The sequence below is a fragment of the Medicago truncatula genome, chromosome 1 (assembly GCF_003473485.1).
Source record: "Medicago truncatula cultivar Jemalong A17 chromosome 1, MtrunA17r5.0-ANR, whole genome shotgun sequence".
NCBI lineage: Eukaryota > Viridiplantae > Streptophyta > Magnoliopsida > Fabales > Fabaceae > Medicago > Medicago truncatula.
Genome location: NC_053042.1, coordinates 55,126,727 through 55,146,089, shown reverse-complemented (window position 1 = coordinate 55,146,089; position 19,363 = coordinate 55,126,727). Strand labels below are relative to the sequence as shown.

The 19,363-nt window shown below is 33.3% G+C and overlaps 2 protein-coding genes and 2 non-coding genes across 4 annotated transcripts; all 4 read left to right on the top strand.

Moving 5' to 3' along the window:
• The first annotated feature begins 923 nt into the window (after positions 1-923).
• LOC11445823 (F-box/LRR-repeat protein 10) lies at positions 924-4,194 on the top strand. The gene is made up of 4 exons (XM_003592645.4): positions 924-1,218; positions 1,328-1,533; positions 1,707-1,800; positions 2,421-4,194. Exons 1-4 carry the CDS (start codon positions 1,051-1,053, stop codon positions 3,882-3,884), a joined length of 1,932 nt encoding a protein of 643 aa, XP_003592693.1. The 5' UTR covers positions 924-1,050; the 3' UTR covers positions 3,885-4,194.
• A 1,753-nt stretch (positions 4,195-5,947) lies between these two features.
• Positions 5,948-9,318, top strand: LOC11440720 (rRNA 2'-O-methyltransferase fibrillarin 1). The gene is made up of 7 exons (XM_003592644.4): positions 5,948-6,101; positions 6,278-6,603; positions 7,089-7,184; positions 7,268-7,345; positions 7,443-7,619; positions 8,622-8,690; positions 8,925-9,318. Exons 1-7 carry the CDS (start codon positions 6,083-6,085, stop codon positions 9,099-9,101), a joined length of 942 nt encoding a protein of 313 aa, XP_003592692.1. The 5' UTR covers positions 5,948-6,082; the 3' UTR covers positions 9,102-9,318.
• Positions 7,779-7,849, top strand: LOC112418798 (small nucleolar RNA snoR60). The gene has a single exon (XR_003008878.1). It is a non-coding gene; the product is annotated as a small nucleolar RNA snoR60 (small nucleolar RNA).
• Positions 8,089-8,159, top strand: LOC112418799 (small nucleolar RNA snoR60). The gene has a single exon (XR_003008879.1). It is a non-coding gene; the product is annotated as a small nucleolar RNA snoR60 (small nucleolar RNA).
• Positions 9,319-19,363: the final 10,045 nt, after the last annotated feature.

Here is a 19,363-nt window from a genome sequence, read left to right as displayed (position 1 = left end):
TATTGTCGATCAAAATTTTTAAAAATATAATATTGTAATCAAAATAAAAGAAATGATTACAATTATTAAAATGCATTCACAATACCCATTTTTTCTTCATTTGTGTGTTAGAATTTTGCGGTTAGACAAGAAGAGAGAAACAAAGATTTTAACGTAAAAAGGAAGATGAATGTATTTTAAAGAGTGCAGTTTTCTTTACTATATATGGGTAAGATAAATCGTGTAAAAAAAATTATATTTGAGAAACATTTTTTGACAACTTTTGTGATAACTTTATCTTTTATACTCCCTAAAAAAAAACTTTCTCTTTTATATTCACTTTATATTTCTACTTTCTCTCTATTGATTTGGTTTTGAGAAATGATATTTGCACAATAATTTTGAGACAATTTTTGTGACAACTTTATCTCTCATACTCACATTTTGTTTTTACTTTATCTCTTTATTGTTTTGGTTTTCATGTCAATACCTACTTTTTCTTTGTAAATCTATGGTTGTCATATAAGTTGTCAACCAAATTATTGTTCAAATAACATACATCTTTGATTTTTGTGTCAATATCTCGTTTTCTTTGTAAAACTTTGATTCTCTCAAAAGTCAAAAGTTGTCATATTATCTGATGTTCAAATAAATGTATATTTTGACATAGGAGGTGTATGAATATGGAACGCGTGCAAATAGCAATTCCATACATTTGGTCCAACATTTCCTAAAAAAAAAAGAGAAATAATATTTGTACAGCCATTCTCTCATACTCATATTATATTTTTAATTATCTCTTTACCTTTTTCCCTCTCTATTGTTTTTAACCAATGAGAAGAGAGAACAACAAAGTTGTCTCAAAAGTGTACCAAAATTATTGTTAAAAACATCACTGCTCAACAAAAAAAAAAAAAAACATTTGGTCCAAAATATTCATTCCCCGTCGTAAGAAAAATGTCGTGAATCCGAGAATAATTGACGTGTTTCAAGTTTCAACTTTCAAGTCTCATTTCAACATAAAACAAGATATTCATTTCAGAGACGAAACCGATCTATCTAATCGAGAAAATGGCGAGTCCGGAGGAGGTTAGGTTGGATCAACTCCCTCACGCTCTGCTTGCCACCATCATGACCAAACTCGACGTCGCTTCCATCTGTTCATTAGCCACCACCGCCTCCACCTTCCGCTCTTGCGCCAAACACATCCTTTCCTTCCTCCCTAATTTCCATCTCATCGTAAGTATATAGATCTAATCTCCTAATTTCACTTATGAATTTTATTTCGTTCATAACTGTTTAGCTTTTTGAAATTCCCCAATCTTATAACAATATTTTGTTTTTTCAGGACGTTGCGCCATCTGGAAACTTACTCACGCCGTTGCTGCCACGTAATCCGTATCTTAAGAGTCTCAAAGTTGATTGTGATCGTCTTGATGATTCTTCAATATCTCTATTGGTCAAACCCTCACTTCATGAGCTTTCTCTGTATAATTGTTCTGATTTCAGTGGGAAACTTCTTTCTGAGATCGGTACTCAATGCAAGGACCTAAGGTTCGTTTGTTGTTCTTTATCCTGTCTTTGTGATCATTTCTGATGAATGGATTGGATTGGTCGCTGTTTAAATGTTTGATTACGAAATTATGTGGTTTGGGGATTTGTGTTATTTCACAATTACATAGCATAGTGTTGTTGATCTTATCGATTCGTGTTGTTTATTTCCATAGATCTCTTTACTTGGGTTCGGTTGCAGAAAAAAGAGGGAGGTCAATTCACATATCTGATCTGGAGGAATTACTCACTGGTTGCTCCCAGTTAGAAGTAAGACATAGTAACAATTGACAAAAATAACAAGTTTGTTACATGTATTAAAATTAAAGAAAGTTTTCGTAGATAATGAATAACTATCACATGTCACTACCGATCTATCTATCTGTCTGCTGCTGTTTGGCGTTCTTCTTTAATATGAATATTTTGGCTGCATTTATTAAACTTCATTGATCTTAAGCTTAACTTTACTTTTATCAACCCTCGAGATGTTGGGTTTTTACTACGTTTTACTTGCTATGGCAAAAGCCGCTGTCCAAGTAATTGGTTCCGTTTTGTCTAATTCATTATTTCGTTTCTTGTTTGGACATATATTTATTGAGCTTCAAAAGTTTGCTTGATCATCAACTTTCACGTAGAATCAAGGGAAATGCCAAGACTTGGGCAACTTTGTATCGTTTGTTTTAACTACCGATATATCTTGATGTATGATTGCTTTTATTGTAACGCCTTAATAATTATAGAAGTTTGCTTGATCTTCAAAGTTTCATCATAGTCTTTCTTGGAATTTTTATTTTTCCATGTATATTTTTTCTTATGTAAAATATAATGACGATATGTTCAGTAGTTATTAATGCAACTAGATCTAATGTGCATTATGGGTGATTTTGTAGGTTTTGATTTTGATGTTTGATGTCTCTCTCTTTCTACGTCATAACTTGGCTCGAGTTTGGGCTTCTGCGTCTGAGAAACTTACTTCTCTTGAGATTGGATATATTTCTTCAGTTACAGTGATCGAACTGTTCAGTTCAAATTTGGGATCTCATCAGCCCCTTAATCCTATTCAACCATCCATACTTCCTGGAATTCAGAAATTGTGTCTTTCTGTGAACTATATAACAGATGCAATGGTTAACACAATATCCAAAGGTCTCGTCTTTTTGACCCATTTGGATCTTCGTGATGCACCATTTGTTGAACCAAGAATTACATTTGATCTAACCAACGCTGGTCTTCAGCAAATTAATCAACATGGGAGATTGAAACATCTTTCATTGATCCGAAGCCAAGAGTTCATAATTTGTTACTTTCGAAGAGTGAATGATCTAGGATTACTTTTAATGGCTGATAAGTGTGCAAACATGGAGAGCATATGTCTTGGCGGCTTTTGTCGTGTCACAGACACAGGAATCAAAACTATCCTGCATTCTTGCTCTCGTCTATACAAACTTAAGGTCACTCATGGGACTCAATTAACTGATCTAGTTTTTCATGATATCTCTGCAACATCCCTTACTTTAACACATGTGAGCTTAAGATGGTGCAAGCTCTTAACCAATCATTCAGTTTTTAGTTTGACATCAAACAAGGAACTTAAAGTTCTTGACTTGAGAGATTGTAGAAGCCTTGGGGATGAAGCTCTCCGAGCCATTGGCATACTTTTGAGACTAAAGATTTTACTTATTGATGGCTCTGATATAACTGATGCTGGACTTTCATACCTACGGTCTACCGTTATTAATTCACTGTATGCATTGTCTCTTCGAGGGTGCAAGAGGCTCACTGATAAATGCATAACAGTTCTATTTGATGGGTGTGGCAAGTTGGAATTAAGAGACTTGGATCTATCCAATCTTCCTAACCTCTCAGATAATGGTGTTCTAGAGTTGGCAAAAAGCCGAATTCCTTTTTTGGATCTCCGAATGCGACAATGCCCTCTAATTGGCGATACCTCGATCATGGCTTTAGCTTCAATGATGACTGATGATGCTGGATGGTATGAAAGCGGTCTGCGCTTGTTGGATATGTATAACTGTGGTGGCATTACGCCACTTGCTTTTCGCTGGCTAAAGAAACCGTATTTTCCAAGGCTTAAATGGTTGGGAGTGACTGGAAGTGTTAATAGAGACATGGTAGATGCTTTAGCTAGAAGTAGACCTTTCTTGTATGTGGCATGCAATGGTGAGGAACTTGGGCCCGACCCTTGTGATATGTCAGATGGCTTATATACACATGATTATGACGAGGTGGATGAATTTGAGCAGTGGCTTCTCGAAGCTGATATTGATGAAGCTGATATTGAGAATGATGATGAAGAAATGGTCGATGCTGAAAATGAGGAAGAACCGATCATGTAGTTTGCTATTGAACACTTTGTAGATGTCTATTAAGTCTGTTTGTTGTAACTTATTCTCTTGGGAGATGTTACTCCCCCATATGTTTTAGCATCCAAGACTTTTCTCTGATCTGTTATGTATCTTGTTGTGGGTAAGTTGTGTAATAGTTTATTACCTTTGTTTTAACTAAAAGTAACCTTTTTATGAGGTTTTTTCTCTCTCTCAAGATCTTTGCCTTGTAATTTTTGGGAACTTGTGGTGTGCCCACACCATTCAATGATTTTTAAAGATCTTAAAAGTTTATGTCAGCTGACTCCACTTAGTGGGATAAGGTTTGGTTGTTGTTGTGTTAAAAGTTTATGTGACTGGGCATGTGAAATGAATATTGTTCCCGCAATCCTATAGTTTTGGATTAGTCCTTGTGGACACTCTCACATGCACCATCTATGCTCAATTTTTTTTCATCATAATTACTCTATCCAAAAGTTTACTTTTGGGAACATATATCTTTTTCTTGAAATCTGAAATATCTTTTGGAAGTTGACTTTCAAAAATTAAGATACATCTAGAAGTCTAACTCCATAAAGAATGGTCTATATGCTTTGGAAGATAACTTTTCGAAGGCTTTTGAATGTCTTCATCCTCTTAGAACTGTTTCCAGAAACACATGGTTTGTGCATTATGGGGTTAAAAACTTTGCAATGTATCTTTGCTTCCACAAGTTAATCTTCAGTAACTGTCGTGAAAAACCTTAATAATTGTATGAACGGATTTTTCCTCATCTCTGTTATATACTTATATATTCCTTGCATTTTGTTATCATGTTAGGTAAAGATTTCTGTTTGTTTTTAGTTTGCTAGAAGAGTAAAGCATAAATGCAAGACAACTAAACTGGATTCAAATACCATGTTAGTTTAGTTACTCACTGATTGGGTGTTGGTCCTGGTTTTTGTTGCAGTCATACCAATTCTATAGTCGAATTATATACAACTCAAGTTCAGCTAATTTATTTAACGATTTTAATTTTCAGCTTAATTTCAACTCATTTGGTTCATGAACCAAGTACAACGAGTTAATTGTTGAATCGAGCTCCGAATTAATTTCAACTCATTTGGTTCATGAACCAGGTACAACGAGTTAATTGTTGAATCGAGCTCCGAATTATTGTCGAGTTGGTTCGGTTCATAGCCACATTTTTTCTTGAAACACAAAAATGAAACCCCAACAATTTATATATAAGGGTTTGCTAGGATACACCCACTAGTTTTTATTAAGGTGTGTTTTAGCGAAGATATAACTAAAAAGTTGTTAAATACACTTTAAGGTTAATGTTGCTAAAACACACCTTCTTAAAAAATAAGTGGGTGTATGTTAGGAACTCCTATAGACATTTGCTAGAATACACCCACTTATTTTTTAGAAGGTGTGTTTTAGCAAATTATAACTAAAAAAACAGTTAAATGCACCTTAAGGTGTAACTTGCTAAAACACTCCAACATAAAAACTAGTGGGTGTGTTCTGGCAAATCCCATATATATATATAGTGTCTCTCGTAGTTGTTATGTTCAAGTGATTTATTTTGTGCAACCGATACTCCATTTCTATCATGAATGGGATTCAAGATATGGTACTTTGAAGAAATTCTTATTAGTGGAATTACGACTTTTACAAATCGATATGCTCCAAAATTTTGTCCAGAACAAAAATATTTCCATGAAAGATTATATTATTTTTAACAATCTACAAACATCACACCCCAATTTGAATATTCAAACTAAAACAGAATCTTTTACAAAATAAAACATCATGTTTGAATATTTAAATAAGAAGTTTTGAAAACAAAAAATACATAAATTTTGAAAAAACGTACTTGTCCTACCATTATTTCTGGTTATTTGTGAAAATAATTTTTTAGTTATTAAAATAAAGGAAATGTTGGGTGGGTAGTTCATATGTCTTGGGTAGGAGTAAGAGTGGGAGTATAAAAGTTAAACTTTCCCCCACAACTCTAGTTCACGTCTTTGTTTAACAGAATAGTGGCCCGTGAATTAGGTATTGGGCTTTTCCTCTGATCCATCAAAATTCAAAACCCTAACCCTAAACCCTAACTCTTAACTATAAAATCCTTTCTTCAGCGTTGAAGTCTTTACATTTCGCTGCGTTGATAAACCCTTTGTAGCCTTACTCACCAATCTCTTCGCAATCTCTCTACAACTGCAATGGCTCCTCCTGTTCGAGGTAACAGAATACACCAACCATCCTTGTTCGAATCAGAGTTTATTGATGATGCCTTTGTTTACTTTTATTTGTTGAAATCAAATGGGTTTATGCTAATTTGCTCAAAGGAATGATTTTGCTTGTTTTATGAACTATATACTGATTTTTGTTGATATTGGTGTATTGAATTTGTACAGGTCGTGGTGGTGGAGGGTTCAGAGGAGGAAGGGGTGGTGACAGAGGAGGTAGAGGAGGAGGGAGAGGTGGTTTTGGAGGAAGAGGCGGAGATAGAGGTACCCCATTCAAGGCTAGAGGTGGTGGTAGAGGCGGAGGAGGCAGAGGAGGTCGTGGAGGAGGCCGTGGTGGGGGAAGAGGTGGTGGCATGAAGGGAGGTAGCAAGGTCATTGTTGAACCTCATAGACATGAGGGTATTTTCATTGCCAAGGGTAAAGAAGATGCTCTTGTCACTAAGAATCTTGTTCCTGGAGAAGCTGTTTACAATGAGAAGAGGGTTACCGTGCAGGTATTTTTTTCCTCATCTTTTGAAGTTTGTTCTTTGAATTTATTTATTTCTTTTCAAATTATTAGTTATAAATTGAGATTATTTTACTTGTACATGTTTGTGAGTAAGAAATAAGAGTGTGTTGGTGCCAGTTTAAGTTTATTACATGTTGCAATCAATCATTTACATTTATTGTTCCTATTTTAACATCCATGTGTTGAAAGGGCCTGTTTGATTTGATCTTGTTTTGTAGTTTTTATATACTCAATTGAAAATCAGCTTTTAAAACTATTTTTAAGAAGAAAAAAAAAAAACTGTTTCGCAATCCAAATTCAGTATCACTAGCTGCAAATGATTCCATATTTATAAAGATGATGCCATATTTACAAAAAAGGAAATAAATCTGGCCCTAAGTTCATCTCTGTTTTTCTCAAGATTTCAGAGAGTATTAGTCGTATTATTTAATTTAATTATGCAATGACAATTTTGCGACACACTTTCTGCAGAACGAGGATGGTACTAAGACTGAGTATAGAATTTGGAACCCTTTCCGTTCCAAGTTGGCAGCTGCTGTCCTTGGAGGAGTCGACAACATATGGATTGTAAGTTGCTTCATATTCCTGTAACATTAACATTGTCCTTCAAATACATTATATTGATATCTTTTTTTTGTTGTTTTATTAAGAAACCTGGTGCTAAAGTCCTTTACCTAGGAGCTGCTTCAGGAACAACCGTCTCTCATGTGTCTGATATTGTTGGTCCAGTAAGTTTTAGTTCAAAATTGTTGAATTGGTTGATTTTTTCAACATATGTTTTGTTGTGTATGAGGCTGATTAGAATATTATGTTATGTTTATGTAGACCGGAGTTGTCTATGCAGTAGAATTCTCCCATCGAAGTGGGCGTGACTTGGTCAATATGGCTAAGAAGCGTACTAATGTTATACCGATTATTGAAGATGCTAGACACCCCGCGAAGTACAGAATGTTGGTTGGCATGGTAGATGTGATATTTTCTGATGTTGCTCAGCCTGATCAGGTGTGGTTTAATTTTTCACTCTTTTTTATGTTAAGAGTACTGGCGATATGTTTTAAACTCTGAAGGATGGTACCTTTACTAATTTAAAGTGTCTTGATAGAATGTATAATTTTGCTATTGTTTATTTCAAAATGTAATTTTTTTAGTTACTACTACATCATGCATGTGATGAGTTACTCGGATTCCCCTTCAGGACTTCTTGGATGATGTAGACCCGAGATTCTGATGCACATAAATATTTTGTTTTTTTTCTTTATTGTTTTACTAAAAACAAATACTATTTTTAAATCCAGTTTTGTTGTCCCCGTGAGCTTGACTTAGTTGGTAAGGACAATGCATAATATGCTAGGTCCGGGGTTCGAACCCCGGACACCACAAAAGAAAATCCAGTTTTGTTTATAAATTTTTATTTCCAATTTTGTTTATTAATTTTCATTTCAAAGTGTGAAATGTTTTGATTACAATATCAGTGCATGTGATGAGTTACTCGGATTCCCCTTCAAGACTTCTTGGATGATGTAGACCCGAGATTCTGATGCACATCAATTTTTGTTCTTTTTTATTTATCTATATTGTTTTACAAAGTGTAAGAACAGTGTTGGGGGGGAGCAGTAATGACTTGTTTAAGCACATGGTTTTTGTTTCAGATTCCCCCTTTTCCAGTTGAGCCTTATATATTTTGATGATGTTCAGATTTTGAATTTCTTAATTTTTAGTGTTTGTTTTCTAAGAATGATTTTGATTGAAATGTATTGAATATGATATTTAATAAATTGTGGTGGCTTGAAACATCTTGCAGTCTGAAAATCAGTTTTGGTTTGCATTTCCTCTTTTTTCATTATATCCTTTTGATTATTGATTTGCAATCTGGATTTTGTTGTTACTTTTGATGTTTATTTGTTTTCAACAAGTAAATGTTAATGTTAACCAAATAGTGGTGTGATGAAACTCCATGTATTCCAAGTGTCAGTGTTGATTATACTCTTCTGATGATAATTGCAGGCAAGAATTTTAGGTCTCAATGCTTCTTATTATCTCAAAGCTGGAGGACATTTTGTCATTTCTATCAAGGTTTGTTCAGAAATCTATTGTATTAAAACTGGTTTCTTGTTTTTCAAAGCTTACTTTCTATAGGAACCATGGAAAACAATGTATTTTTTTATTAATTTTTTGTATGCATTACTTCAATAACAATAAACAAAGGGAAAATGAGGTGTGTATTAGGCGTGTGCACATTGTTGAGTTTGACCTTGTAACACTAATTGTTTGTATTGGTTTCTAAATCAATTTTATTTTGCATGGTAGGCCAATTGTATTGATTCCACAGTTCCAGCTGAGGCAGTATTCAGTGCTGAGGTAAACAAGTTGAAAGCGGATCAATTTAAGCCAATGGAGCAAGTGACTCTTGAACCATTTGAGAGGGACCATGCTTGTGTTGTTGGTGGCTATAGAGTGCCCAAGAAGAAAAAAGACGCTGAGTAGCCTTGCCTGTTTTATTGAGAAAACATGTACTATTGTGGCACCAACTTAGGAGTTTTTTTTTTATCACTTGCTATTTAGGATCTCATTTTTGTCAATTTTGTTTTAAAGAACACACTCTTTTATCTTGATGATAACTTATGTTATATTTGCTGATGTTAACGGGTACGTACTATGATTTGCATCAAAATTACGAAAATCCAGTGTTATGTTTTAGTTATTCTTGATTAAAATTGACTCCACGAGTCTAACCCCTATATGCAGGTTGTGTTGAGTCTTAAAGATTTGAAGCGCTAGTAAAATTCTAGTATTCTCCAAGTGTTCTTTATTCTCAAAAATTGTTTCTATTTTAGAAAAACTATGTTGTAGTCCCTATTTAAAAAACTATGTTGCAGTCCACCTTTTTTAGTTTTACTGATATTTCACTGATCTATTTTTGAAGTTTTGTATTTAAACTATTTTTATACCATGAGATTGGGGCACCATATTGGAGATAGTTCCTGAAGCATGTTTGCATTATACGTGTATAAACCCATGCCATTAAAGTTTTGTTTGCGAGTTTGAAGCTTAAGTGAGGTGTTGTATAAAATTTACATCAAAGATAAAAATCAAATGGAGGTTTAGACAACTTCATGAATGAAGAGGACTGCACTCCAATATTAGCAAGAAAATCCACTCACACGTTATCTTCGTATGCGTATTAGTAAATCTGTGGTTAACCGATACACAATCTTTGATTAAAACTGCTTGAAGGGAATTAGTGAAGCAAATAACCCTCTTGGAGGGAATTAGAGAAGCAAATAACCCTCCTACCACCTCTCAATAAAGACTTAAACCATGAAAAATTGCCATAATTTTTGTATACAGAATAGGGAAATGTTAATGAGCGCTCCCGGACACTCTAAGGGCTTTAAATAGTAAGTTTTTATCAATAGGAATGGAATGATTTTTTATTTTGATGAATTGTTTAAAGAATGCCCCGGAGGCACTCGTTAACAAGACCATATAAATATTAAATATTAGCCAAAGCTTCGCGGTCCCATAAAACCCCCCAACTGGATGAGACCATGCCACAAGGCAAGGTGTAGCAACATCCAACAAGTAAAGAATCAGCCAAATGCATACCAAACGCAGTAGAACAAGAACTCGCCAGGAAATAAACTTTAGCCGCACTATTTTGAACACATGCTCTATGATTTTTAAAAGTGAATTCGTTTCCAGTACACTACACCACCAACATGATGATAAACACACGGTTCAAGTCAATCTTCTTGCACCAAGAGAGAAGATCCAGCCCTTAGGTAAACACATACACATTATCCAGACCACAAGTTTTCCAAATACTAACAGAATCGACGCAAAAGAACATACAAACATGGTCAAAGTGGTGGTAATTTTAATAATGTTTGAAAATGGTGGTTCTCGCAAATGTTTGTCGAAGTGGTGATCAGTGGTGGTTGGCGGTCGCCGCAGTGGTTGGTAATGTGGTAGTTGGTGGTGATGGATGGCAGACAGAGTGAGTAGTAGTCAATGTGGTGAATGGTGGTGATTTTTGGTGGTCGGAGTAGTGGCTAGAGTGGTGGTAGGATTGTTGATTGCAGGTGGATGAAGTGGTGATCGATTGCAGTGACCAATATTTTTTTATGGTGGTCGGATAAGTAGTCATTGTGGTAGTTGGTGTGGTGAACGGTGATGGTTCTTAGTGATCGATGATAATCAAAGTGGTGGCTGGCAATGGTTGACAATAGTCAGAGTGCTGACTGATGGTGGTAATAGTGGTAGTCAAAGGTTGATGAAGTGGTGATCAAGAATGGTTAGATCGTTAGATGATGGTGGTCGAAATGGTGGTTGGTGATGGTCGGTGTGGTGGTAATGATGGTAGTTGGTTGTGGTCAAATTGGAGAATAGAGGTGTATAAAATGATGATTAGAGGTGGTCCATAGTGGTTATTGAATTGGTGATTCGAAATGTTGATTGACCGGTGGTGGTCAAAGTGTTAGTCGAATGTGGCTTGAATAATGATTAGAGTAGTGGCTAACCACCATTTATGATAACTTGTTAGTGTTAAATCAAAAATAGTAAAACCTATTTTTTTTAGTGGAAAATTGTATTAAAATTAAGTAAATAATCATTTGAATCTCATTTTAATCAGACATGTTTTGGTGTTGAAATGGAGTTTAAAAACCAAATGCTAAAAATCTTCGACCACCCGGAACAGTTCATATGAAAACCCCATATTTTTTGGATGAAGTTTACAATATTTTGAGTTGGCTTGTTGATACACAATTGATTGTGCTAAATTGCTAGCACTAAGCAGCTCATCTAAGCTAACTCGTGAGCTACAAGCCTAATCTTGAGTTGGCTTCTAAATATGGTTTACATGGTAAAGGAATTGAGACATTCAATTCAATCAATGCTTTTCTACATCCTTATGGTTCTTTCTTTTTTCAAAAGAAAAAGGACCTGTTCTTCTTATGTCTCCTACTTTGTGATAATGTTCATCCTCCCTGATGGAGTAAAGTTCCTCTCCTCTAATCCAAAATTTGTTTTGTTACATAGGAGATATTTAAAAATAAATAAATCATGCCTATAAGTGGTTTTCGAGCAAATAAAAAATGAATGATAGCAATGTAGATCATCTCCAAGCCGAAAGTTATAAATGGTCAACCCTGATCTTCTTCTTATAAAAAGAGAATGCCCCTTCGTGCCTCCAAGGGTCATCTTGCCACCTCAGCGCTCTTCAATTGCTGCATGCCTTTCATGTTATTAATGCTTCAATTCCACTTTGATCAATTTCTTTTTCAAGTATGATAAAATGAAAAGAAATCATCAATGTTCACATTTATTTTTTCAACCTTCAGGTTTTTTTTTACAGCAATTTACATGTCTGCTTCATTAAAAATGCATTCGTAAAGTTTTGCCAACATGGCTATGTATAGTGAAATGGTATATACTAAAAATGTTATCAACCAAAGCTTGAATATAGTAGATAGCTTGGACATTTTTTTAAACTAAAAATAAAAATTAAGTATCATTTAGACGCAACTTATTGAATAATATTTTGAGCTGATGGAATTCAGTAACATAAAAAACCTCTCTAAGAATTTAACACCACTGCTTTTTATAGGACTGAATTAGAACCCAAAACTTGGAATTAAGCTAAAAGAAACTTGAACCATATACCAACTGTCTTTGCTATTTGACATGCTTATTCAATCAAAAGAATTGGATGAGCCGGAACTTACAGGAGCTTAGGAAGAAAAGTCCTATACGCAGGATGAGCCGCAGATTTATTTATTTTTTGCAAGAGAATTAGGATTTTAACATTGTGGGTATGCATCATGATTGGGCTCTTCAAGTGGAAGTTTATTCAATATACGCGAAAGGATGCTTTCCATATAATGGGTTACAGTCTTCCCACAGCCAAAGGTGGGGTGGGGCTGAGACCCTGAAGTTCAACATGGCACTTATACTCTTGCACGTCTGCAGAAACACCATAACTTGGCTCAGGTCTACCAAGCTGTCCTATGTTATACCTTTTGACTATAAGAGATGAAGAAGGAATAGAGCCAGAGAAGCTGCCGGATGAAATTTTTTATTTTTATTTTTAGGAAATTAGAAAATATGGAAAGACAATAAAAAGTTATCATATATGTTTGTGTCTCCATACAACCATTGATCACAAATCCTAAATGACATGTGGAAAGTGTTTAACAAATTTTGCAAAAAAATAACAGAGACGACTAATTTGATTAACGGAAGTAAAGATAAGAGACCAAATTGAGACACTTTATAATTAAGGGACCAAAATGAAATCCAAAAATAAGTTAAGGGACCAAAGCTTGTATTAAGCCAAAATAGAAATATTGTATTGAAAAATTGCTAAAAGTGATGAATTTAACTTTTTAAAGGTTAAAACATTGTTGAATCCAATGTAAACATATTACTTTTGGTTTCTTTAACAAGTGTCATAAGTGTATTTTGTTAATATAATCCTTAAATAAATAGTCAAATGTTTGATCTTGCAGAGCACTTCTAATGATGAACTCTATCAATAGTTATTTTATATGTTCCATTATGCTACATTACTCATTATTACTTCAATAGTGAACTTTATAAATCTTGTATTAAGTTCCATTAATTTACCTCACATATTTTATTCAAGTAAAAAATCAAAACAGAATGTGACAGTAATATATATTTTTTAATCAAAGTAAACAATGCGTTAATTACTTCAACAAGTAACCAACCATTATTCCATACCGGCGACCCCAATGATCATACTTTCAAATTGACCCCAATGGAGTTGATCTTACTTTTACGTATCACAAATCTTTTGACAAAGTTTAGTTATCAATATTTACGGTTTTTCATGGTTACCCAAGGATTCTCTTTCGCTTAATTAATTTACAATTTGACATAGTAAGCTGCTACTATTATTTTCCATGCTGGCAGTTTATTCTTCCCCCATGTGATTCCCATGCATTGTTGTGGTAGTAACAACAACTGGTGCAGGTCAACCTTGTGTTTGCATACTCGGATTTCCTCATCCCACATGATGTCTATTATTTTCTTAATTGATTATTGGATGGATATGTTAGCAGTCACCTGACTAATATTATATAAATCGATGATTGTCAATGTGATAATATTGTTTAAGTTGATTCGCATAATCGTCGTTAAGCTCTTCAAATACTTTCAGAAAATGAACAAATTGACTATCATTTCTTCCATTTTATAATGGTAATCAAAGATCTAACTATATGATACCGGGTTTTATGTAAAATAAAATTGACTAATTGCACTTGTTTCGGAACCATCAACAATCATATCAGTACATTTTATATGACAATAAATTTGATGCCGTATATTTCAAAGAATAAAGGTATATACTAAATTGCATGAAGTGATAAGAAATTTAGATATTCCTCCTCTAAAAAAAACATTAGGGGTCTGTTTGGTAACATTCAAAAAAGAGCTTTTAACTTTTAGCTTATAGCTTATAAGTTTGTTTGATAAAAAAAAGTTCTGTTTGATAACACTTTTTCACCATGAACTTATAGCTTATTTCACGAGTTTATAAACTATTTTTTAGAAGCTATTCCAAGTAGCGTTTGAGCTTATAGCTTATAACTTCCCACTTTTAATTCCAATTTTACCCTTATTATTCTAACTAAATTTCATTTTTTACCCTTAATCATTTATTATATTATAAATTAAAATACATATATTTTAAATATGAATGCTATTTTTTTTATGAATGAAAGATCCTTTTTTTTTCTCAATAGAAAAAGATATTTTATACTGATACTGTATGAAAATTAAATGTATATTTTAATAAATTTAATTTGTATATATTGAAAGTGTAAATTAGTTATACCACGATGTCATTCTTTAGGTTGATTTTTTTTAGCATAATGACTAAAAATTAGAGGAGTGTTTATGATCCGAACCTCGATATCTTGCATATCGTAATATTAATATCAACTGAGATATGCTCAAATAAATGGTTGATTTCTAATATATCTGTAATTTTTTAGGTTAATTCCTTATATCTCTACAAATATCTATTTGGTGCATACATTAATCTATATTTCAATTATTATTTAAAAGAAGTCATTGTCATAAACTTTATACTACCTTCATCCCTAATTATAAGACCCTTTTGAGAATTTCTTTTGTCCCTTTTATAAGACCCCTTTGTTATTTCCAACTACATTAATTATTTATTTACATACATATGCCCCTATTTATTATACATCTTTTCCTTCAATCGGCAATAAATAACATGTTGAAAACATAAACCAACCCTCTCTCTTAAAGCATAAAATTGTAAAAACAATAATAATTACAAACATATTTAATACAAATATTCATTATCTTAATTCGCGTTATTTTTTTTAAAAGGACCTTATAATTAGGGACGGAGGTAGTATTAGATACATATCATCAATGTTTAGAGTTATCCGTTATACTTTCCAATCGCCAACAAATATATATTTAGTTGATAAAAAGTTGACTCATATTCCATGATGACATCGATTCAATTACTTCTGTATTAGTAGGCATGGCAATAAAATCCATATCCGTGGTTACCCGCCCGAACCAAACCCAATTTGATGGGTTTTCCCCATTTTGACTGGGTTTGGGTATGGGTATGGGTTTTTCCCGATCTCAAAACACGGGTATGGGACGGGTAACATGTATATATGTACCCACCCCGAACCCATACCCAAACCCGTCCCAAATGTAAAAAATTACTCTATGTTGATATGTTATGTTATTTTGTTTGATAATTGCCATGTTAATAAAAACTACCATTGCTATTTAAAGGATCAACTAAATCATTTTGTCTAACAAATGTGAAAGTGAGCTTATTGTTGTATAATGTATTACAACGTTGCTCTTGAGGATGCTAAAAACCTTCTATTTTTTATTAAAAAAATTATTCAATGCGGGGACGGGGATGAGATTCAATTTCTCATCCCCGTTGGATATGAGTAGGGTAACGGGTAAGTATATGAGAATCGGGTATGGGGATGAGGAAGGTAAAATCCGTCCCCACCCCACCCCATTGCGATGCCTAGTAGTTAGCGTGATCGCCTCTTTGATAGATGATCTATAAATAATCAACTTTTTTTTTTTTTTTTTGGGTATTATACATCAACATTCTTTAAGCCTTGAGAATTGTTATAACCGTGATAGTCCCCAAAAAGGTTATTCTTTCCAATTTATATGCTTAAAATTTGGTAAATTTGAGAGAAACCATAAGTTACCATTTTTTCCCCTGGGGTTAAAAGGGTTATAAAGTAGAGAGTTTTTTTTTTTTTTTTTTTTTTTTTTTTTTTTTTTGAAAAATAAAGTAGAGAGTTAAGACGTGTAACATTGTAGCAATAAATAGTTTGGATTCGATCGAAACTGTCACAATATAATTGACAGTACCAATATTTGCCGTTTAAAACAAAAACTAGTATTTTTTTTTTTTTACAATCGAACAAAAACTAGTTTGAGATGATCCAAAACTAACTTGTAATTATAAATAACTAAAACCAAAGGTTGCGGTTATCATGCATAAGGAATCTTTATGCACCCTGCATAAATCTCAACCCATTATGCCAAAATGTTTTCTGTGAGTTGGACTCCAAAACCATTTTGCAGTGGAAATGGTTTCTGTGAGTTTGACTCCAAAATCATTTTGCTGTGGAAATGGTTTCTGTGAGTTGCACTCCAAAACCATTAGATGTACTTAATGGTTTTCTTTGATCCAGCGAGGTGTAATTGAAAACAGAACTGTCGAAAATCAGCCTCGAATAGAGGAGGCGACCACCATCGGCTAGTGCTAAGATCACCTAAACCAAACCCAAAGCTCGGATTCAAGCCTTGATCAAGCACTCGAACGCCGCTACAATCAAGTCGCCGGTCACAAACGTGACCAAGAAGAACTTCTCCTTTCCACTAATAACAACAATCGCTCCTCCGATCCCAAACCCTCTGATTCTGACCGTTGGGATTGGGACCGTGACCATGGTCACGATCGAGACAGTTACAAAGAAAGAGAACGTGATAGAGACAGAGACGTCGGAGCAAATCTGATGGTTGTGAGAGTGTAGGGTGAGTCACGTCGGAGCAAATATGATGGTTGTGAGAGTGTGAGCTGAGAGACCTAGGATTATTACTCGTGTATAATAAATCTGATGGTTGTGAATGTTTATGCAGGATGCATAAAGAATTGACTTATGCATAATAACTTTTGTCAACAATAAAAAATTTAAATTTTTTGACAAATTTCGAAATATACAAATATTTAATATTGTACAACCTTCTATAAGTAAAAGGTATGTCCATATCTCACCCTGCTTTTTTGGTAACACCCACCCTGCTTAAATAAAGAAATAAACTATTAGGAATGAAATCCTTTTTTGTTGAGAAGGCCATAATGGACTTTGTAGGGTGAGAGCTTATCCAAATGTGTGGGTGCCAAGAATATGCCACATCATTCATGCTAACTTTGTAGTTTTCCAGCCAATAATGGATATGCTATTTTATGAACTTCCATTCCAGTTTTGCAATTGTCTATTTGACTGGAATTGGTAGTATTTGGCGTGATGATAGGTCTCACTCCAATTATGTGGGATATTTATCATGTATTTTTTGTTTTTACCAATATTTTTTAACATGGATTATATATATTTTTCTTCAAAAAAATAAAGCTTTACATTTGATATTGTGTGAGGGAGTGTATGCATATGCGACTTTTTTCTAATTTTTTTATTTTTTATGTATAACTAAAGACATTAATCTATCGAATCAGAAAAAGATATGATTAAAATAGATAACAAAACATTCTCGTGAATTTTAACGCAATTATATTACGTTGTTGAGTTTGAATCCGGAATTAAACGAAAAGACACACAAATAATCCCGTTCAAATGTTTTTTGGTATATAGATTTTAGTGTTTCTTTTTTATTTGAGAATTTTAATCATTTATTTTTTACAAGTTAATTTCTTTCCTATCAAAACAAATTAGAAATGCCTGTAAAATTACACGGCTACTTATCTGAAAACAAAAAAATATCTACAGGTAGTTTAAAGAAAACAGTACTTCATTCAAAAAATTACTTATGATAAACATCAAATGACAAAAGTGAAATGCCATCATTTTTATCTGATATATCCACTTTCGTTACCTTAATGTCCCTACTAAATACCTTAATGTCCCTATAGGATTTACTAAATCAAATTAGTACCTTAAATAAAGACCGTCAAATCAAATCATGAAACCATATTGTCAAGAACTGGTATCTCGCGCCCTATACTACAAGCCGATTCGCCATATGATGATAACCATTTTTTTCACAATGTGATCAACAAACCAACTTAAAAAATCAGAACATGTTAGATATAATATGATGAATAATATAAATAAAATTAAAAATTAGAACATGTTGCACGTCGAATATTCACAGCTCCTCACACTTGCACATGTTACACATTTTTTTTGGGTACAATCACACGTTACACACTATATTTTTACTAAAGAAAAACAAACTGTTATTTGAGATGAAAAGTTTACTCTTTTTTTATAAGATTGAAAAACATATCTTAAATAACCTTCCACGGGCACCCGCCTTAAGTTGCTTAAATGTGAGTAATCATAATGTCATATTACTTATAAACAATTGCTCAATTTTTGTTTCAATATAATAAGAAGAAACATAAATAAATAAAACATAAAAGTTGTGATATTTTCTTACAAATAAAACTAAAAAAATCTATAATTTTTTTTCTAATAACAACCACATGGTGGTAGTAATTTATAAGAACTCAAATTATCAATTTCTTACAATAGAAATAATTTTTTAAAGGAAACGTTTTATCAATAAATGATACTAACAAATAGTATATTTTACGATCGTTTTGATGATATTCGAACTAAATAAATTCTTATCACTGAACTACTATCTCAAGTGTTCACATGGCGGTCATATCAATAGCTTCCAAGGGAACTTTTCACAAATAATCTAATTAGAAATGCTCCTATGATAGATTGGAAAATTAGAAAAATACCTCAATCATATATATATATATATATAAACTTGGCACACAATTATAACTAAGTTCAATTACTTTTTTTTTTTTTTTTTGACAAAAGTAAACGATATTCATTCATTTAAATTGATAGAGTACATCGATATAATACAAATTCAAGTTTGCTAAAAACAAAAAAGATGAATCTGTGAACAAACTCACAGCATCCATGTTAACAACATAAAATGGAAAAGTATCTATGCCAGCAAATATGACTAATATGCCTATATTCAAGTCTCCAGAATACTTCTGTCTCCGGATCTACAACGTTGACGACGCCAAAGTCATTGTCATTGATCGGATTTGCACTTGCTCAAAGCTAATCTTTCCACCTGAATCAAATAAACACCGCACAAAGACGGAAAATCAAAACAAACAGAGTCGTTCAGAGACGACGAAATTACAAAAACAAACGAAAGAAAACAGAAAATATGTGAAATCACTTTTCAATTAGGATAGAAGGAAAAACAACTCAGAGAAGAAGAAGAAGAAGAAGAAGAAGAAGAAGAAGAAAAGGAAGAAGAAGAAGAAAAGGAAGAAGAAGAAAGGGATGACGGTTAGGGTTTGAGAAGGAGATAAGAGAGAACTAAGTTCAATTAGTATACTAATTGATCAAAATATTCTTTTTATTGTAAGATATAATAACATTTCATCATATAATTATTTGATTATATTT